The 22,393-nt window shown below is 44.5% G+C and overlaps 1 protein-coding gene across 1 annotated transcript; it reads left to right on the top strand.

Annotated features, from left to right (window-relative positions):
- Window positions 1-1,759: 1,759 nt before the first annotated feature.
- On the top strand, window positions 1,760-21,515 carry LOC119389848 (ATP-binding cassette sub-family F member 3). Its single transcript, XM_037657248.2, has 18 exons — window positions 1,760-1,905; window positions 2,365-2,512; window positions 3,695-3,842; window positions 5,960-6,051; window positions 6,393-6,521; window positions 6,605-6,709; window positions 7,438-7,587; window positions 9,733-9,882; window positions 12,436-12,492; window positions 12,758-12,780; window positions 13,721-13,776; window positions 14,228-14,428; window positions 16,422-16,498; window positions 16,913-17,087; window positions 17,699-17,879; window positions 18,628-18,760; window positions 19,512-19,599; window positions 20,384-21,515. The coding sequence occupies exons 1-18, from the start codon at window positions 1,833-1,835 to the stop codon at window positions 20,537-20,539; spliced, it is 2,142 nt and encodes a 713-aa protein (XP_037513176.1). The 5' UTR covers window positions 1,760-1,832; the 3' UTR covers window positions 20,540-21,515.
- The last annotated feature ends 878 nt before the right edge of the window (window positions 21,516-22,393 follow it).

Genomic DNA, 22,393 nt, shown 5'->3' with positions numbered 1-22,393 from the left:
TCATAGCGACTTCACTCCCGCCTTTCGAGCCCCACTATGCCGAATATAAACAACGCCTCATTTTTAAAATTTTTTCGGCGTATATATGATCTAGCTGGTCTGTGTAACTAACCCACTTAATGTTCTTTTTTTTTTCGCGAATCAATAATGGGCGGAATCACTCGGCTTCGTAATAAATGTATCCGCACCGTACGCTTAAAAATTTTTTTATTTACAGACGTAGATCGTACAATTAAGGCTACCAAAACTGCAGTGGACTCGTATACCCAATAAAAAAAATATTTATACATAGTAATATGAGTACATAACAAGTAACATGTATCACGTGCGTACACATTTTTATTGCACCTTGGAATTGCACCAGCGCGGATAAAACAGGACACGAAGAAACACTCGACAGTGTCACGCACTGACATACTGATTTTATGTACACAAAACCCTGCCTATGTATGCGCAAATGTTTGCCATATCACAATATGAATTATCAATGCCGAAAATGTCACTCGTGGTCGAGCAATAAACAGATGCAACAAACGTGTATGAACATCTGCTAGTCGACTACGAAAATGAAAAATAAAGGACAGCAAGAAACGCCGGCGATGTTTGCAGTCGACAGCCGACGACAACGTCGATCTACCAGGAACTGGGGCATCCCAAAGAGAGCCCAATCCCTGTGGACCTCCCCTGCTTGCTAATGAGAGCTACTTCAGCCCCCCTCTACATCTCCTTTTTCTGTACGTCACTATCCAGCCCGTTTCATCCGTCAGTATAGTTCTGTGCTTAGGACTTCGGTAGCGAAACAAGCAGCCACATACCAGCGTTCTTTATTATTTTTTTAGAAGTACCCCTACCCCCCCCCCCCTTTTTTTTTTTACTAAAGCACGAGTACGGTTTTGTTGTCACCACCCTCGCGCGTTTTCTTGCTTTTATTGCTGTCATACTTGACTCTGCGGTCACTCCTAGCTTCGTTGGGTCCAGCTGTTTTTTGTTGGCAAACGCTGCCCCAGAAATTTCTCTGCACGCACGCTGCATGCTCTATGTGCACGACCACCGGAGGCTGTAAAAAAGCGCGTCCCTTCCTTCCAGATGCAGCGGCGGGCCGTCTTTGAGACAGTTGCGATTTGCGGATAGACACAGATGCCGATCCTTCAGAAAAACAAGCATATATAAGTGCACTAAAGCGGCGCGCGTGATGCCGACAAAGGTCCTTCAAATGAATGAATGGCGTGAACATGCGCTGCAGGGCACACACTAATGGAAGCAGCAGGTTCAGCTACTTGAGTCAGTATAAAAAAAAAAAAAAGAATAAAACGCTCGAACCCCTCCCCTTCTCTTTTTTTTTGTGATCTCTTCTTGTGTCATTGTGGTGGCCCTCACCCCGCCACCAACCTCGCGTTTGTTGATACTCCCGCAACTACAGCGTAACCAGCGTATCCCCCACCGACCAAGGGGACGCGCTTTACAGCCCGCGAGAGTTTTCAGGAGAAACTGGCGGCAGCGCCCCTGGCGGGCGCTCAAGCTGTCGACGCGGAGAGGACCGCGGCGGCGCGGCGCAGGGATACGGCAGTGAGCCCACTGCCCCATTCTAGTACACTGTAAGCAGCACCAATCAAAACTGGCCAACGTAATGCGAAAGTAAAACGCATTTCGCTTTTCCTAAACTAACCAATAAACTATGCAGCTTCGACTAGTTTGGTATTCTTTAGCGTATATTAGGATCAGAGCTTGAACTCACTTTTTAATATTTTGCATTTTTTTTACCTAAGGGCGTTAGCGTTAGACACATCGTGTACATATGTTGGCAACCTACCCCCCCTTCCTTTCTCGTCAAGATGGAAGCCGTCGAAGACGTGCTAAGCGATGCTTTCCCCGATATTGACGAAGATCTATTCGACTACCTCGAAGGTACGTGAACCGTTTCATCCCAGGAATGCTCCCGGAGTCTCTCGCCTACCACAAGCTCCACGAACTGTGTCGACACGGTCATTGCCGAGGTTGACGTCGGTCGGCGTATCGGCCGACCCATTCATAAAGCTGACTTCATGTCGCGTCGTCTAAGCTTAGAATTATTAGGCGTACTTGGCCTTGGGAAGAGCGCGGTCCGTTGTGGAATCGTATACTCATTTAGGGTTCGTTGTGAGCCACGTTAGTTGTGTCGGCGGTCGTTTTTGCCTTTCAGTGGTCCGAGCTCGTCCGCGAGCCCAGCACGCTAGTTTCGCCTTCGTCGTAGCTGTCAACGCTTTATCGCTTTCGCTAGTCGCGTGCCTAGCGAATACACAAAAAATACAAACGCACGTGATACAAAGAAACTGCGTGGATAGTGCTCAGTCCGGGGCTCTCTCTTTTGTGTTTTTGCGCGCACAGGCGTCTTGGACGGTGGTAAGGAAGACTTCTCAACCTGCGAAGAGGTTTACGATGCCGTCGGGGAGATGCTGCTGCAGATTGCCGGCGACACCAAAGATGAAGATGAGATCCGGGAGATCTGCGCTCGGCTGCTCCACGTCATGAAAGGGTGAGAACTGGAAGCCTTTTGCTTTTTGTGTTTCACGCCTTGGTGACTGCTCTGTGAGAACGGGACGCAAAAAAGGAAGTGCGCGCGGTCAGTGACCTGACGTATATCAACCCTTGCCGCCCCTTCACCTCCCCGTGCCCAGTGTGACCTCGGAATAGAGACAAAATACATTCTCGTAAGCACGGAGTGCTTAGTTCAGAAATCCAGTCTACTCTGTCATCTGTTTTGGGGTAGTGGACGTTACATAAAAAAAAGAAAGAAAATTACAGTCACTTCCTTTAAAAACGTAATTGATTGCAGTTACCGAATACAGCTCTAAGAAAGTAATTGATGAATCACTGAAAACTCATGGATTACTTGTGTGTTACTTATCATCAAACTTATATCTACGTTGTATGAATATACTTTAAAAAGCTGTTTCACCGGATATTCTGCAGCCTCTAACACCTTGTCTTCACATCCAATTGCTCTTTGAGAAGTTCCTTCAATCCTCTCTTGCCTCATCTCAAAAACATTGGCATTGCAGTGGCACTGGGAATTTGCTCGATTTGCACACTGCTAGAGCATAGCGCAGTGTTGCGACATGTGTGAACACCTTGCGCTTAAGATGTGGTTGTATTGTCGTGAAGGCTCGGATCTAGGTCCTCTGTGAAGGGCAGCTATTTACAGTTGCCATGACATTACACAGAGCACCGGAATTCGCCTGTCGCAATGTGTGCAAATGCAACGCTGCTTGTGTCATGACCATGATGGGTGCTGGTTCCGTGAAGTTTAAAAGTTCACAAAGCTGCCTCTCCTTTTACCTGCTCTTGTATTGTTCGAAACGGTTATTTAGCTACAGTGAGCCTTACTGAGCAAATTAATGTATTAAAAAAACATTCAAGACTGCCATAAAATTTAATCCACTAAAAGTCTATGCTTATTACTTGACGTGATCCCTCCTAAAATTTGCAGTATTACTCACCTATGTTGTAATTGTAAATGTGCATGTTCGTGCTGTGGACGTCGTATGCTGTCAATGAAAGTATAGAGACCCAGTCAAGCTGCCTAGAGCAGCTTTTAACCCTGATTACCATCCAGAATTTTCTGGTGAAATAAACTTTCGATAGATTGAGTGGGGTAAACCTAAAGCAAAGCTCCGTGTTCTCACACATCCTTGTTCTACCAATTTTTGTCGACTAGGGAATCTGACATTCAGAATGGTGACAGCCACGGTGCCCCTGCAAAGGTCCTAAATGCACCGGTGCAGCTAAAGGCCTTGGCTGCCGAGTTTGAGAACACCACCGACGAAGTTCAGAGCATCTGGATGAAGCAGAGGGACAGTGCATTGGTAAGGAACTTTGAACACATTTAGCACGAGGCTGTGTGGCACAATGTGCGTAACCGCAATGCTGCAAAGTGTTGCAGTCACGCACATTATGTGTTCGCTGGCGCATGTGCACAACCATTAGCAGGGGCCTGCTAGATGTGAGCATAATGATCAAGCATTGTGCTTGCACATTGCAGGTCTTGACGCCCAAAAATGTAATTGTATTCTTTTATTTTTGCACGATTACACTGCACTGTTAGATTTGTGTGATAGTGTGTGTATCTATCTAGACAAGCATGTCACATTTATCTCGTCAAGTTCTCTTTGCCCTTGCTTATACACAAGAGATGCTCACCTCTTCTACATTGAACAAGTACCTTGTTATACTCTATTAATGTATGCGTGGGTGTATGTATGTATGCTGCTTATTTCAAAATAATATAGGCTGGAGCACAATGGCAGGCTTTACTAAAATGGTGACCGGCAGATTACCACTCTCCTTAAAGTGGAAAGTGTGTGATGAAATGGACGATGATAGGTGTAACATTAAGTGATAGAAAGACTGCAGAGTAGATCAGAGAACAAACAGGACTAGCCAATATTCTAATTGAGATTAAAAGGAAAAGATGGAATTGGGAAGGCCGTGTAATGCCAAGGACAGATCAAATAGAGCAATGTAATGGGTACCAAGGGACGGGAAGTGCAGCCGAGAATGGCAGAGTTAAGTGGGGTGATGAAATTTGGAAGTTAACAGTCATAAAACGTAACTGGCTTGCACTAGGTGGGGTAAAATTGACCAGTGGGAGAGGCCTTCGTCCTGCGGTGGGAATTGAAATATGCTGATGATGATAACCTTTAACAAAAATAAATGTGTTTGTGTGTATAAAGCACAGCAGGATCCACATTTAAGAGGAACAGCAAGCTCATAATCAAACTAAGATAACTTTTCATTCACTCGGTTGAAAAGTTGTAGCTGATGAAAACGACACGATTAGCACAAATATATTTCTACGAGTCTTTCTATCTTTTGGCTGTAACTGATGGCAGCAGACAAGCTCAAGTGTTTCCTTTAATAGTTATCGGTGTTGCACGTAGGAGCTGGGCAGTCCACAAACAAATGACAAATTGAAGGAGGTGCGCATCCACTGTTGCGGCAAAATTAATAGAGCCATATGCATTACCTCGTACAGCAAGTTGCTTTCCACTTTTATTTCGAATACCTCTGTAAGTTTCACAGGGGTTTTTAACGAAAGTTGTTTTCCTTGCACATATGTTCTCTCTTGCTCTGACAAGATGTGAAGAAAAACTTGTTTTCCTTCAATTGCCAGAGACTCGATACTTATACAACGAAAACGGTTAAAAGGGGTACTAAACAACTTTTCCAAATAATGATCGATTGACCTTAGTATCATTATTGACCTCACGAATCGACTTCTGCAAAAATTTTCGAATCTGTGAAGTGCAAGCGGAGTTAGAGGAATTTGTCGCATGCTTTGAGTGCTTTCTCTCTTCTTGCATACCAACAAGCGAGTTGGAAGCTACACAGGGGGAGGGCGGGGGAATGACAAGGGGGGAAAAAAGCTGTATCACGTGCACGTCATGAAACGCGATTGCTCACTCCAGCAGTGATTCTTTAGTGCGCTAATATTGCTACTGTGTAATTTTAGCACACTGTAGAGCGTGGTGCCCGGTATTTGGTGGCACCCCATGGCAAGAAGCACATCTGATCTAAACGCCACTCTTTGTTTATGTTGGCTATCGACCAATAGCAGCAATCTGTTGTGTGAGGGCCCTTTGAAGATTGCGTACGGGCCTCTGTATGAATAGGGGGCGCCTGAGAAAGTGGCAACTTCGCGTTCCGCTTGTGAACTCTCCTTGTTGCACACGACTGCAAGATTTGGCTGAGCTGTTCAAAGCAACGTCTGCTTTCTGCTGTATGTGCTTTTTCACCAATCGCGAGGGATGATTGAGGACCCCTTTAAGAATATTATTTCATCTGTGCCTTTCTTTTCGAACGCAATCCGTCGACCTTGCGGGATAGCTGTAAGACATGAATTAGTGTGTAGTCCACAGCATCAGATTAAGCAACTGAATGCCGAGAATCGTGATTTGCTAAGTCATTTGTTTCATCTTTGCAGCAAGTGGACCAGAAGAAGCTGGAAAAAGCAGAGGCCAAGTTGAAGCAGAAGCAAGAGAAACGGGAAGTCAGTGGGGAGAAGGTGACCCCAGTGTAAGCGCTTCGTTCACATATTTTTGTAGAACAATTCAAAATGTAAAAACTTTGACATTCGTTTTCTGTTCTAGTAACGAACCAGTGGTGGAAAACTTAATGACATTAGATATTTCAAAGAATGATCTATCAGTCTAAGCCGATTTAGTGTTTCTTTTTAGTGTTTCTTGAACTGACACAAGCTGACCATGAACTGCTGCAAGCTGACAAAACATGTTTCCTCTCTCTCTCTATGGCAACATACGTGTACTACGTGTGCAGTTTGTAGACTGCCAGGATGTGTTGTAGTATTGACAGGAACACCCATATGCAAAGTTCTTTATAGACTGTTGCTCTCGCAGTCAGCCAGTGTTGAAGGCTGCCACAGCCAGCCAAGCAGTCAGCAAGAGAGAAGCCCGTATGGAAAGCAAGGGCAGCAACCGAACACAGGACATTCGTGTGGAAAATTTCGACATTGCCTTCGGTGACAAGTAAGTCAATGGGAACTGTTGCACTCTGGAAAATAGTTAAACGTGTGTGTGTGTGCAAACATAAACTGCTTTCTTTCTTGCAGAACACTCCTTCAGGGGGCCAACTTGACACTGGCCTGTGGAAGGCGTTATGGTCTTGTGGGCCGCAATGGTATTGGAAAGACCACACTTCTAAGGATGCTTTCCAGGTAGGCTCAGTTTTTGTTTTGGCAGGAAGAATGCAAAGCGAGACAAAAGAATCATGGGAAAGCCTGGTGATGTGATGGAGTATCACTCAACGTTTTTACCAGAATCAGCTTAATGAAAACGTGGTTTGTTCATTTAAAGCGCCTCCTCACCGAGCCCCATGAAAAATTTTTGGTTACGCACAGGAAGTTAAGGCATATCTAGGGAGCATTTTAGCTAGGACATACATTCGCGCGACTTTTGCTCTTTCTCGAAACACATCTCCTTTGAACAGAGGGGTGCGTGGCCCTCTATGACAGCTTTTGCTTCTCGCAGGCATTAATTGCCACCAAGTGCTCTACACACCAGGCTTGTTTGTTTGCAATGTCTCAGTCTGGTGTTAAGATCTTTAATGACTACTTTAAGTTGTAAAAAGAACCCTTTCTACTTCTCTATCTGCTAGTGCCTTGCTTAGCTGTGTTGCTAAATCAACTGCCCTGGTCTAGTACAGGTACCAGGAATAGAAACCTTTAACCAAGCACAAAATTTCCATTTTATAAAACTCTATAGATTTCCTGTGTGGTTTTTCACATTTTTAGGGGGACGGCTAAGTACTCTTTCTTTTGGTAATGACTATTTGCAAATGTGGCAGTGTTAAGTAATTCAATGTCATTTGCTCTTTGCACTGTCGTCTGTTTGCCGTTACACTGCACAAAAACTATGTGTCATAAATTATTACCTCTCCTTCCAGTGGTCAGCTCAGGATTCCATCGCACATCTCTGTGCTGCACGTTGAACAGGAGGTGGTGGGAGACGACACCATAGCACTGGACAGTGTCCTCTCCTGTGACGAGAAGAGGCAGCGGTTGCTCAACGAAGAGAAGGAGCTCACAGCCAAAGTGTGAGTGTGCTCAACTCGTTGCTAGCTTGGGAAAGCTTGTATTGCGCTTAATTGACCCTGTCATTTCCTTTTTGGCTTTTTATGAGAGAGGCAGAAGTCCCCTTACGGTATGTGACAAGCATTCATGCAACAGTCACTGGTGCATGCGTCTTGCAGAGAGCTCTCTTTTCTTATTAGTGTCGTGCCAAGAGACAGTTTTACTTTGTCCACAAACTTCTTTGCATTAGCATTATACCAAATACTGTAGGCATAAATGTGAGAGGCCGGATAGGTGGTGCCATCTGGTCGGGCTGAGATGAACCAGACAAGCATAGAATTGTTATTTCAAAAACCTGGTGCATTTTACTTCTCTGCTGGTGTAACTTCTCGGCAGCGGCCTAATATCGAATGGCTGGTCTTTTTTAAACTTTTTTTTTCCCTCAAGGACACTAGGTGAAAACATACAGACGTGCCTATAATTGTGGTTGCACGAAGTGTCACAAGACGTCGATACCATCGTCCGTATTCCAGTACTCCTATACCGGTATTCTGTAAAACCCCTTATGTATATTGGAATTCCGGACAAGCTAATATGCTTAGGGAATCTGAACAAGAATTGAAACGATTTGTCAATAACATAGTTTTGCATGCCTGTGATTTGCACAGGGGTTGAAGGGAGCTCGGAGTGCGGCTGCAAGTGATGCAAACAATCGTGCTTAACGGCTTGACAGCAACACATTATGTGTTGTCATGAAACTTACCTTGAAAGAAAAAGATTGAACACTGCAACGTGTGGGAATTGAGGCTTGCCCGTCGCCATTGCGCGGTTTTTTCGCCTATTTCTGCCATCCTCATGTCCGATCATGTCGCTCCCCTCCTCCGCCGTCCTACGGCGCTGGGCGAGCGGGGTGACGTTAAACCCCCTCACCCCGGCGCCGGATCTCGACGGTGGCACCGCGTGCGAGTCTCGCGTGCTCGCGTCTCGCGAGACGTTTTGCGCGGCGGGAGAGACACTCTCTGGACCTCGTAGGGTAAGCACGCATTTTCTTTCCTGTCCGTCGGCTCCTTTGTTTGGGCTCGCTCGGACGGAGTTCGCCAACGGTGCCTTGCGCCAGCGGCGAGCGCTTACCTTACGTTGTCCTTTCCGAACGCTAGGCTGAAGAGCGGTGCGGTGCATTCGCGCGTGGTCTTACTACGCCGAAACCGTATCTATCGAAGCCAACGCGAGCGGAGTTTGCCCTTGCTCGAGCGATCGGGCCCTGTTTTGGTCGCTGATCGTGAGAGCACGCAGCATAGTCGCGAGGGAACGTTTCTCTCAGCGGCGTGTCCCCGTGAGCCCTTTTGCCCGCGGAGACGTGCTCGCGGCACCCTTTGTGTTGTACTTTCGCCCGTGGCGTGGTTAAGCCTGTTTTGCTTCTCCCGCCGCCTTTGGGAGCGGGCGTTGTACTGCGTTTGTGGTGTTGCCGCAGGCAATAAAGTGTTGCGGATTTCGAGAGCAGTACTGTGTACTTGCCGCGCTGCGCTCGGCGCCTCTGTTGCGCTCGAACGTACGTGTGCAGCGGCGCGCTAGTTCACGCGAGGCGACGGCAGACGCGGCCCCGTTGGCTCGCTAAGTCCGAACCCACGCTAGTGGCCGTACTCCTGTGAGGTACGTGCACACTACAAACGGTGGAACTGGTGAAGTTTCGGCATAGCAAATCTATGTTGTACCTGAAACAAAGATTCGGAAAATGCAAAAAATACGATCCCACGAAAGAACACAGGCAAGCACTACCTGTGTTCTATTTTTACGGTATTGTATTTTATTGTGCTTTCAGAAGTGTACCAGATCAGTAACAACTAGCCAGGTCTCAGTGCCTGTTACTGAAACCTTGCTTTGGTGTCAGCAGTTGTGCCATGTTGACTTCATAAAGAACTGAATGCTACGATAGGCAGCCATTTGTGTGGTTATGCAGTTTATGCAGGAGGATCTTTCCCACCCTTCAATACATGGTGTTGTATAATCGGCAGTACTGATTACGTGGTGAGGGGTGCGTGCTGAAGTACAGTCCTAGGTGCATCTCTACAAAAAAGCATACATTTTTGTTTTCTGCAGATTTGTGCTTCTTTGGGCAGTTTTTCCAGGTTGTGCAGACAGCCTACAAGATCTTCTTGCTCGTTTTGCAGGGCCGAAAAAGATGACCCTGCGCTGAATGAACGGTTGAGCCAAGTCTACCAAGAACTGCAGCACATAGATGCCGACAAGGCACCGGCAAGGGCTTCAGTTATCCTGGCCGGTCTAGGCTTTTCCCCTACAATGCAGCAAAAGAAAACCCGGTACGTCTCCCTCGTTCAGATCGCTCGATTCCATTTTTCACATTACCACTCCTTCCTCCCTGTTTTTTAATTAACTGCCCCAGAAAGCAAGACCAAATGAATCTTCGGATTAAAAGTAGAGCTATGCGAATAGCAAAATTTTGGGTGCGAAGCGAATTCGAATAATAAAGATTGAGTGCGAATCGAATCGAATAATTTCGAATAATTTTCGAATATTTCTCAAACATTTTTCGAATAATTTGAAGTGGAATTACAGAAAAAGTTGAAGAGAATCCCTAAGTATGTTCTTGTGAGATCACAACATGAAAGTGTTTCTTTTCGCTAGGTTGATGAAGCGCTGGTGGGGTCATATTTCATGGTTGTCGTTCTTATCAAGAGTGAGGCAATGTAGAGGCCGAATTGTTTATGTACATGATTTGGTGCAACCAAAGTGTTGCCGACAACACTTTACACGTGATAGGCAGAGATGCCATTTCCTCAGCCTCTCCTCCTCTTTCAACTGCTGTGGAAGCCCAACTGATGTGGCAGAGAAGGGTGTGCTCCCTTCAAGTCCAGAGTTCCAAATCTGCCTCTTAGATGTCGATATATAAGAACATCTGAAATTTTGGATGCTAAAAAACTTCGGCGTCCGATTTTTCGGACTTCCTGCCCAAATTTCAGGTCTAAAACAGCATTAATTGAGCCCCCAACTCTGCCACATCTTTCATCTCCATGTTGGAAGCAGCGTTTTCTTGAGTTAATACATTTGCGACCGTAGCGGAGCTCTAAAGGTAGCTTTGCCGCAATACGGGGGTGTGAGGAGGTGAAGCATATTGAAAATCTAGGGACCACTTCCAATCAGACGTTGACTGTCTCTTGGCTAAGTTCGACTGTAACGGAGCTTGAAAGGCAGCTTTGCCGCAATACGAGAGTGTAATGAGGTGAAGCATATTAAAAATCTGAAGGGGTCACTTTTAACCGGACGTTGACTGCATTTGTCTTTGGGAAGTTCGAATAGTTCGAATAGTAAAATTTCAGTGCGAATCGAATCGAATAGCAAACACTATTCGAAAAATATTCGAAATTTCGAATATTCGCACACCCCTAATTAAAAGTATTCCTTCAGAACTCTGTGTTCACTGATTTGGCTGGGAAGCATTATTAATCGATAAAGCAAATCTTCTTTTTCATCATTTTCATGCCAAAACCTCAGCTATAGTTCTTTGGTGTTACACTGCAAATTTCCAAGTCTTTTGGCCATCCTGATTCTAATCACTTTCTTTAAACCTGCTCGGTTATGTCATTGCTTCTTTGTTTTCTTCATTTGTTTTCTCTGGCTTACTGAGCCTGCCGTTGTGGTAAGAGTTTTCATTTTGATGTTACAGAAGCACTATAGACCAGCTTACACAAAGTTCAATTTCCATTGACTCTTACTTGCTGAAAACTAAGATGTGGTGACCATTAGGTCAACTGTGGTGAATAAACGGCGTCAACGAAACAACGACAAGAAGAAGAGACAAGAAGAGACAAGTCTCTTCTTCTTGTCGTTGTTTCGTTGACGCCGTTTATTCACCGCTCTAAAATGCACCAACTAGCCCAACAAAAAGTTTTAGTTCAACTGTGATCGCGTTGTAAAACACTACACTTCATAAGTACAGAGCACGGGAGTCAACAGCATTGTCTTGTCTTTCTTGTGACTTGTGTTTTTGTACGTACTGCTTACGAAAACATCCGTAAAGCTAAACTCGCCTGAAAGCAGTATTTATGTTCTATTGTTCTGGGCGAGACAAGTGTGTTTTCATATTCACTGTCTTCTCCCACTTGTTCTGTTTTGCTGCAAATGCCGGGGCTCATGTGCGTTACTGTGAGCGTCTTGTGGTTGTTGCTTTCAACCGCTGACCACGAAGTAATGGGTTCCATAGTTTCTTGGAAAAATTTATAGGGGACACCGAGATTGTTCCAACAAGTTTAGAGAAACTGAGACCGCAAATTGGATGCAACAAAAAGAGAAGGTTATGAAGATTTACAATCGTGTTAAAAAAGAAAAGGGAAAGGAAGATTGGAGGAATTGGGAAGCCCAGGCTAGATGCCCGAGAACAAAAACTTACCGGAGCAGATATTTTCGACAACACGAGGCATGCTTCTATTGCAACAAAAGTTACGGAAAGTAGTACTTAACGTATCACAGTGGAATAATGCTATGCTTTTTCTGTTTGTTTACCGTTACTGGTATTGCAGACCACCATGTGGTACATGCAGCAGGAATCTTGGAAAGTAGCAAGCGTAGTCATGACAAGCGAGTAACTGCCATACAAGCTAGCTACTGAGAATGATGTCACACTTATGATATCTGGTGACCTAGGCAAACTTTCAGTGGGAGCAAAATGCCACATTAACTTGTTTACTTCTAAGTAACTTAGCCCTTAGTTTGTGAAGCCTGATCTGGAGCTCCTCACTACGGCACCTCTCATAGCCCAGCCAGCTGCACACTGGTGAAAAGGATGCTGACTTTGCCATGAGCGAAGGAATGAGATTGTGATAATAAACTTTTTTTATTATTGTCTTGACTTGCAGAGAGTTTTCCGGAGGATGGAGAATGCGAATAGCGTTGGCAAGAGCACTGTTCACTAGGTAAGTTGTAGCAATTGTTAATTTATTCTTTTATGTACTGAGAACATTGGGAAGCGAGTTAATTTTCTAACCTGGTTTGCAGCAACCAATTTTTCGAAATATGGTTTTTATAGCCTTTGTAGTAGAGGTGTAGCCAGTTGTAAGGGCGTGCAGGGTGCATAGAGAAGAGGCCTTATTTTGGTCTATGTGTAATATGCACATCCAATTTTACTTGTTTTTCTCCCTTTTGTTGCTATAACTGAACCTTTTTTACTTTTTTTTTCAGGCCCGACTTATTGTTGCTTGACGGTAAGCTGCTCCACACCTTCTGACATCCTGCGATATACACTCAAACCTCATTATAACAAAGTCTCATCTGCCACGAAAATAACTTCGTTATATCCGAAAATTCGTTATAAACGTTTATTTTTAGCACTGTAGCTATGACAAGGCTATTCTTCATTTACTTCGTTATAACCGATAATTCGTTATATCCGTGTTCGTTATAACGAGGTTTGAGAGTATTACTTACTCTAGGCATATAGCATTTTTGCTATTTTACTCTCTGTTGTACCAAGACATAGCTTTACATTTATATGAAGACATGAACCATAATGAGTAGTGTGCACGTCCTTATTGCTTTCTGAATTGTACAACGTGTTATTACCTCTGCTACGGCACTTGCCTTGAAAGCACTACATTGTACAGAGAAACTAAGAAGTGTTCACATGAAATTTTCTTTATTTTATTTTTGATATAATATTCAAAATCGCATTCAAAATCCTTGGAAAGAAATGCCAGCCATCCTTGAAGTGGTTTAGGTGATTCACTATATCAACTCTTCTTGGCCACCTTCAATTGTGTTCCTCAGAAGGTCATTTATGTGTTCAAAAATGGAACTGTGTTGTTCTGCAGCTAGGTATGCATGCTGTTGGTGAACCAGATGAAAGTGAGACAATAAACACTATACAGCTGTGTTATCTCACAGTCTACCCCATTATGCCTATGTCTTGTTCTGTGATTGCCTCAACATCTAAGCACCTACCTATCTTAGCTTTTGCCTTACCGCGTAAGGTCTTGATGAGAAAGAATCTGTGTCACATCATCAGGTGGCAAGAAAACGTAGCTTTTTGTGGTTGTCTATTAAAAAGCTTTGATCAAGTGTACATCGCCCATGTCACAGCTGTTATGCTGAACTTTAATGGTGCACCGTTCACATCACTGACTTTAAACCTGTTCTGTCCCACAGAACCTACAAACATGTTGGACATGAAAGCAATTATTTGGCTAGAAAACTACCTACAGGTGAGCATTCTTGTGCTTACTTGGTCTTTACTTCTCGCTACAGCTTCTTCAGTGTATGTCCCGTCATGCTTTTCACACATTGTGCATTTTTGCTATGTTTTCTTGTGTTGCATTTTGCTACTGAGTAACATGTTTTGTTCGGTTGTCTTGGCAACGCCTGTCCAGATTTGTGTTAATTTGATTTCTTGTAGTATTTTGTGCTATGGTTTTATCTCGCATTATGTTTTATTTTGTTAACCCAGTGTGTTGTATCATAGATGTGTTATGACTTGTGTGTTAACTGATGGCATGTTTTGTAGTACTGTTGGTTTCAAATTTAATCGGCTTTATTTTTTATTGCAACGTCACTTCAATGGCTGCTTGTCAGCAGTACATGGGCCAGCCTGGACGTGATATCTGTGCATGCCACATTGGTTGGTAGATTTGTGTTTAATTGTCATCTCTTCCTCAGGACTGGCCTACGACACTTCTGGTGGTCTCCCACGACCGGCTCTTCCTGGACACTGTGCCCACCGACATCCTGCACTTCCACTCGCAACAGATCACAGGCTATAGGGGCAACTACGAGAACTTCGTCAAGGTCATGACCGAGCGGCTCAAGAACCAGCAGCGCGAGTACGAGGCACAGCAACAGTACAAGGCACACGTCCAGGTATGCAAATGCATTTCACTGCCAGTGTTAATCAATCCATGGTGAACTTTTAATTCCTTGAAACTAAGCGATGAAGTGCTAAACTTTTGCCTCAATGTCGTGTGAAGCGTAGTGCAATTCAATTTGCTTCCAAACTATACTCGGTCACAACCTAAGAAAAAATGTAAGCTCTGCTCACAGAGCCACGGTGTGCCTGCCCTTCACCTGCAAAAGACAGTCGTGCTTGTGTAATACTATAACCGCATTTGTGTTGGAGAGCTTTAGCCTCAATAGCCCTGCTGTAATAAATTGCTGTGGCACTCAGCTGGCTAGTGCAAGGTCACATGCTTGATTCCCAGTGGCAGTAGCCACACTCCAGCGTAGGCAGAAAGGAAAAAAAGCTTGTGCTCTTAAAGGGGCCCTGCAACACCTTTCTTAGTTATATTGGAATAGTCTCATTATTGACGTATGACTCTTCACGAGTCATATGCCGCAAAAATTTTTCGAATCCGTCAAGTCTAAGTGGTGTTACCAAATTATAGAGATCACGTTCCGCAGCTTTCTCCCTCAACTCAACGCCGCGAGCGCGCGGAAAGCTAGGCAGCGAATCGAGGGAGCGAGCGCAGAGGAGCGAGGCTCCGCCCAAGAGCGCCGGCGGAGTTTTTTTCTTCATTTTTTTCTCTCTGACGTCTGGGCGCAACCACGTGGTCTGTGCCACCACTTCTGGTCGGCTTGCGTCGTTCTCGTCGAGCGGAGCCGATCGGCACTGTGTATCGCGCGTGCTTGAAAACTGCGCGTCGGTTTGGTAATGTTGGGTGTGCACCTCGAACGCCGTAGTGTTTTCATCGCTCTGCCAACCATGGAAGCAAACCTGCGCGCTCGTTTGGAACGAATGACAGCTGAGATCGGTTTCGGCCCATACTCCGATACACCGCCTCGTAAGACGGCACCGGCAGACGACCCCGAAGCGCCGCCATTACCGGACTCCAGCATTGTTATCGGAGACACGCTGCGCCCGTGCCTCGGTCGGTCGTGAGAACGTGCCGACGATGCAGTTCTCAGTTGACGAGGCAACACTCGAACGGCTGCCACTCTCAACGGCAACCGGCGATGGTCAAAAGCACAGAAATATTCACGTTTTCGGCACTGCGCATGGCGAAGAAAACGGAACCACGCAACTACGAGCAGACGAGCTGTCGGTGAGACCGGAAGTGCTAATATTAATGTTTGTTCGGTGTTTTTAACGCGATAACAGAATATAAACATACATATTATCTACTTATTGAACTCAAAATTAACAACGAAAGTAATAATGAGGGTGTTATCGTGATTATAACATCAGCCAATGGTGGAACTGCCGACAATCGCGTCATATTTTGCGGACTAATACATCATTTGTCGAGAGAAGAGGGAGCGATTTTCAGCTGACTTTGAGAATTTATTGTGAATTCCAGGCCGTGCACATCACTATAATATTTGGCTCGCGTGTTCTCGGGAGCCTCGACTGCCGATCGGCAGCGCTTTTTGAGCATGCTCGAAAAGTGTTGCAGGGCCCCTTTAAGTTTAAAGGGCTCCCAATGTGGTAGAAATTAATTTTCATCATTCTACACAGACAGTTGTGCTAGCTGGTTTCCGCTCAAACAGTTAGTACTTTACCTGGGCTAATGTAAATAATAATAATATTAGGGTTAAAGGTTTGTTGTTATGACCTGAAGCATTACGATTGGCTGAACAGTGATGTCAGAATCCATGATGAAACTTACTGGGACATTCAAGTTTCTGACTTTAAACCAGTGACCCAAACGTGAGTCTGTATGGGTAAGTCAGCTATCTGAAACCCTCGTGAAGTGCTTGACGTGGAAATGAGTAAGCACTATTGGACGGAGCACTTGTGCAAATTCTATGTGGGAGGGACAGTAATGGCTGTAGGCGGAGCTGACACTTTTTCTTAGTTTGTAACCAAGCATAGATAACACTGTTGTATTTCTAATTCTTTTTTTTTCTCCTTTCGCAGGTCTTCATTGACAGGTTCCGGTTCAACGCAAAGCGTGCCTCCCTAGTGCAGAGCAAATTGAAAATGCTGGAAAAATTGTGAGTCTTGAAGTTAGTCTAATTTAGCACAACTTCTGTCATCAACACCCTGCCTCCTGTTCCATTAAGGAACTGCACTAAAAATTGTCACTTTTATTTTCACGAAACTGCTCAATCAATTGAACTTTTCATCTTTCTAATGAGATGGTCGAAGCATTTCACATTTTAAAAAGAACCTTTCAACTTACATGCCCAACTTCTGTACCTTAGCAGAGTTATGCTGGAGGTTGAGATATTGCTTCAGGCTTAACATGGTACGTAATTGTAATTGCACCGACATAGCAGTCCGTTTCATTAATCTTCTGCATAAAGCTTGTCTTAGCAAAAAAAGGTGTTGCTCAAACAGTGGATTCTTTAATAGGCATTGGCATGTGGAGGTTGCGACTGTGCAAGAAATTCAATTTTCCATTGTAGACCCGAGTTGAAGCCCGTAGAAAAGGAGGTCGCGGTGACGCTACGGTTTCCCGACCCGGAGCCCCTGTTTCCTCCCATCCTACAACTCGACGAGGTGTCCTTTGCCTACAACCCCGGCCAGAACGTGCTGGAACGCGTCAACCTCTCGGCCAACATGCAATCCAGAATCTGCATCGTGAGTACTTTCTTGGGAGTTTTGTCACAACTGTTAATACTAAGTACGGATAATGATGTGAGAGAAAGCACGGTGACTGATAAGCAGAAACTGTAAGCTGAAGTGATATGAAAGGGCACGAAAGATAACATGCCATAGGCGGGAGCCAAACTCTCACTTTTCTGGATGAGCGTGTGCAGCGTTCTCATTGCCTTGGCTCTGACCAATACTGGCCTGTGCACCCAATCCTAATCTTATACACATGCACAAATAGCGCATAAGAAAGTGGGCAGAGTGCTTCGATACATGAAAAATAACCAAAATAATGAAGTTCCACATGGACTTGTGTAATATAACCACATTTGTGTTGGAGAGCTTTAGCCTCAATAGGCCTGCTGTAATAATTTGCTGGGGCGCTAAGCTAGTTAGAGTAAGGTCACATGTTTGATTCCCAGTGGCAGTAGCCACACTCCAGTGTAGGCAAAAAGAAAAAAAGAAAGTTTGTGCCTCCAAAGTTTAAAGAGCTCTCCATGTGGTAGAAATTAATTTTCGTCATTCTACACAGACATTCTGGTGTCTAAAGCTGATACTGTGCCGTAGGCTAACTGTGCAGTTGTGGTCTCTTCAACCAGGTGGGTGACAACGGCTCCGGCAAAACAACATTGCTGAAGATCCTCAATGGCGAGCTGAACCCGACAGCAGGAGTGCGGCACGTGCACCGTAACCTGGTGATAGGCTACTTCACTCAGCACCATGTCGACCAACTAGAACTGGGCATCTCCTCGCTAGAGTTCATGGCCAAGCAGTTTCCCGGTGCGTGCACGTGGCTCTGTCTCGAGTTCATCCTCACTTTGTTTCCAGTGATTGAAGTTGACGTCCTAATATAGTTTCTCGAAAGACAATGCCAGTAGGTCCTCTGCCTCTATAAGCCGTTTATATGGATCTACCGTGCTTCTCCTGTTCGTCTACCTAAGCCTCAACCACCATTCTCCTTGTGACCATAAAATGTCGTAGTGCAAATCAAAGTTAGCCATTTTGTGCACCCTACAGTAAACTCGAACTTTACTTTTTCAGCTTCATAATCAACCTGCCATGGTGGCTTAGCAGATGTGTTTTCCTGTTGAACACAAGACCACAGGCTTCATTCTTGATTGCAGCAGCCACATCCCGATAGAGGCGGTGTGAAAATACACTCGTGTACTTAGGCTCAGGAGCGAACCCCAGAAGATTGATACTAGCAGTAATCCAGAGACACCCCTCTCTACTAGGGCTTCTCTCAGCAGCCCCCATCTTATTGCTATAAGAAACTAACTCCCACAATTATATTATCACACTTTCTCAGTAAGAATGAATATGCTATAAACATTGACACTGCGATGTCGGGAATGATATTTGTTGCAATATCGTACGACCGTAGAGAGATTTTGCATTGTTCACAGCTGGCTTTTGGGGTGGCAGCACATTCATCGTACCTTCTTCCCGGTGCCTTTCTTGTGGATAAATACTGTGTACACGTTCACGTTGAAACAGCAGCTGTAAGGAGCTGTTTCTTCACTTGCAGGGAAGCAGTCTGAGTACTACAGGCAACAGTTGGGCTCCTTCGGTGTCACGGGTGACCTGGCGTTACAGACCATTGGCAGTCTCTCTGGAGGCCAGAAGAGCAGAGTCGCGTTCGCCCTCATGTCTATGCTACGGTGAGATCGCTGCACCCACGATTCTTCTTTTTTTCTTTCCATGTCAGCTGTGCCATCACAGCTGTGCAGTAAGAGGGATGGTAAACGAGAAAAAGTAAGAAGCATGAAAGATTTCTAGCGATGCCTCCATCAAGTTCCTGCGACAACTTGCCATGATGCCGTGGATCTTGGTGGCATCTGGTGAACTTTAGACTTATAAAATTTTAACTACTCAACCTAATTCCAAGTACAACAAAATTGTTTCAAGGAAGAAAAATCAGTGTTTTATGTTTGAAATCTGATCATGAGGACCACTGTAACAGTTTTATGTTCAGTCAGCCTTCTGCGTCAAAATGCATGTACTAATCTCTTTTGTAGCAAATCCACTTGATGTGCAGCGCCTGTCCCACGTGCATCTGCATCTTGTGTCCTATGGCCTTCATCACTGGCCGAGTTTGAACACAACCTTGCTTCATCAAGCATGGCACTACCATGCTTGATGAAGCCATGTTCTGGCCCAATCCTGCCAGAACATGGCTTCACCTGTGACGAATACAGCTACGTTTAGTTGCTGAAGTTAGTAAATAGACCCATTTTCTATCGTGGAATCTCGATAGCAAGAAAGTCGTCATAGTTTCCTTTATGTAAAAAAGCGGGTAAGGGATGGATGCTGGAAGTGTGCACCATTTACTTTGTGCAGGTTTCGTATTTTCTATTGTTTGGCTTGGTGTTGTCAAGTGTTTGTGAGATTGCTTGCTTTTTTTCTTTCCAGGCCTCATTTCCTAATTCTTGATGAGCCTACGAATCACTTGGACATAGAGACCATAGAAGCCCTGGGACATGCCCTGAACAGGTTTCAGGTATGTTAGAAGTAGGGGAAAAAGGGTGTGATTTTTTTCTTCTGTCTGTTTGCATGCACTTGCATGTTTCTTTAAATATTTGTAGTCGGCTGCTATGTTGTTGCATGACCACTTCACCTCCATATTAGTTCAGCAGATTGAAGGTTGAAACTAGGGAGACAGTTTAAGGTGGTCAGTAATTCAGTTGCTGAGGTTGTGACGCAAAATATTAAAAAATTTCAGGAGCACTTGCCCTCCTAACTGCTTCCTTTCTCAACGCACGGAAATTGGACCGTCATCCAGGTGCTTAGCAGCACAACTTTTCAGCCGCTACAGGCAACGACGGTCATGCGTTCATATCCAGGAAACAATGAAGTGTGCCAACGTGAAATGACAAGTGAACACGATCAAAGGTCAGAGTGCCATGTCAGGAGTGGCTGATCGCCATCAAACCCACGATCAAGGGAGCATCAGTTATTGGAAAATGACACATACATATATGCATGTGACTGGCTTACTTTCGAGGACAACATTTCTTTAAGCTCGCAGGCGCAATGTATTTTTGCGGTCACACCTACTATGCCAACGACACTTTTGAAGCAATACAAGCTTCGCTGGAATATGAAACTTTCTTGTCTAGCAATGAACCTATGACTGCAATATTAATGACAGTAGAAAGAAATTCATCAATACTATATGTGCATTTCAAAGAAAAATTTATCAGTGTAAAAGCATTTTACTTTAATCTCCCTATGGCAAAAGGTGCATTGTCGTCACCGAAAAACTTTTTTCTCCAAAAATCCAGGGCGGTGTGGTGTTGGTGTCCCACGACGAGCGACTCATCCAAATGGTGTGCCAGGAACTGTGGGTGTGCAGCAACCGCACAGTGCGAAGCATCGAAGGCGGCTTCGCGCAGTACCGCAAGTTGATCGAAGAAGAGTTGGCAGCGCAGGGACAGTGATAGGCAGAGTGATGGACTTCGACAAGACAAAACGAGAGGAAGAAGATGAAGAAGCGAAGAGGAATCCTCAAATGGGGAAAGTGCAAGGACGTGAGAGATACGAGCAGGCTTAGCACGGACCGACACTTTGCCGCTTCCAGACTTTTTTTTGTATGTGTGTGCATCGCTGGTCTATAGGCAGCCAATTATTTATCTTAAAGAAAAAGGAAAAAAAAGTCTGCAATGACTTGTGGAAGAGAAGCAAAATATTTTTTTTTTCTTGCTAAGTAGCATTTTTTTGGTGAATTTCCTAGGTGTAGTAAGTGTATTTCCATGTCGACGCATGTTTCGCGCACGCGCTTGGATTACAAACTCTGTGTTACGATTCAGCTGTATGAGTCGAATCCTATTACATGCCGGCATCCGGCAAAACTACATAGCCTAAACGGGCCCAGTGTTTGCAGCTGTCCTAGGTCGCCAACGCAACGGGAAGTGTGTTGCGCTCGACTGTGTTTATGCTGCCGCTGCGACATTTTCAAGTGTACTGTGCATTTGTGAAGCCTTGGTTATTAGTATACTTGTCAAAGCTTTAGCTAAAGAAATTTTTTTGTTGTTGCTAGCTATTTAAATTTAAAATATTGATGTTTTTAACATGATTTATTACAGTGCCTTAAGCTCTTTTATGTGCATTTCAAGAAAAAAAAAAGAATATCAACACACAATTGCTTTGAACTTCCGCTGTCACTAATTTTGTCCTGAGCAAGTTTGCGCTTGCTTGTACTGAGCAAATATTGTTGACCACTATGTTTTAGCCCCATGAATTTGATGCTGTCACAAACAGTCGGATTGGTACGAACATACCGCAGGTTTAATTGACAAAATCCTTGTTTGTGCAACGGTAAATATACATCATTTTATTGTCCCCTCCCTTGAGAGGGAAATATCTTGAAAACTATGTCCTGTACATGATTAAACAATACTTCCATTTTCCTCTGAAGGTCAAATGTCTTAATGCATAAACTTATAAAGTATGACTCACCTCCAATTCTTTGGAAGCAACAAAAACATATTTGGGATGTCTCTGTTCAGTGTCTTACGGTGCTTGAAACAGCATTGTGTTCCTGACCACCTGTACGTCACACAAGCACCTGACGGCGGGAAATCTACAAGTTTCTACACGTCATGAACTGCCACTGGAACAAATTTCACTTGTAGGGGCTGCGATAGCTAAATGGGTACAAGGTCACTGGTTCAATTCCAGGCCACATTTCAATGGGTGTCGAATGCAAGAACACTTTTGTATTTCAATTTGGGCACACATTGAATTTGGGGGGGTCAAATTTAATCCAGAGTTCTCCACTCTAGCCTGCCTCATAAATCTGATTTTGGTTTTCGCACGTAAAACGCGTGAGCTCAATTTTCAGTTTGCAGGGTTGGACTTGTTTCACTGTGCACTATTAATTGCTTGGTGGGCTATTGAAAGCTTTTTCGCTTTTGCTTAGTGTAGTCATGAGTGGTGATGAGTTTTCTTCTGACAAGCCAAGGCAATATAGAAGACGTTCTGAAAGCTTGTTTTTGTGGAGTCGCCATAAAAAAAAGAAATGGTCTTGCACTCCGTTTCATACATCGGGTGCAACACTGTGGACGCTAGCGAGACTTCTTGCAGTAGTTGTGTTTGCACCAAGAGATAGTTGAATGATTTTACCTCCCGTAATGTGACTTTTTTTGTGTGTTTTTAGACTAATAAATGATGTTTTGTGCCTTAGAAATAAAGAAGCCCCCTTATTTATACGGTTGTCAGTACGTCGTTCTGGATAGCTTAGCGTCCCTGTTTTCGTATTGTGGCCTCCGAGGTTAGTTCCGCTAGGGCGCAGC

This window comes from Rhipicephalus sanguineus, chromosome 4 (assembly GCF_013339695.2).
Source record: "Rhipicephalus sanguineus isolate Rsan-2018 chromosome 4, BIME_Rsan_1.4, whole genome shotgun sequence".
Taxonomy (NCBI): domain Eukaryota; kingdom Metazoa; phylum Arthropoda; class Arachnida; order Ixodida; family Ixodidae; genus Rhipicephalus; species Rhipicephalus sanguineus.
The sequence above is the reverse complement of the archived record's forward strand: the minus strand, read 5'-3'. Positions and strand labels throughout refer to the sequence as shown.

Excerpts from the sequence above, each read along its gene's own strand:
- LOC119389848 (XM_037657248.2), top strand. The coding sequence starts at position 1,833 with ATGGAAGCCGTCGAAGACGTGCTAAGCGATGCTTTCCCCGATATTGAC. Across the intron at positions 7,588-9,732 it reads AAGGAGCTCACAGCCAAAGT|GGCCGAAAAAGATGACCCTG; the intron begins GTGAGTGTGCTC and ends CTCGTTTTGCAG. Across the intron at positions 17,880-18,627 it reads CATGGCCAAGCAGTTTCCCG|GGAAGCAGTCTGAGTACTAC; the intron begins GTGCGTGCACGT and ends CTTCACTTGCAG.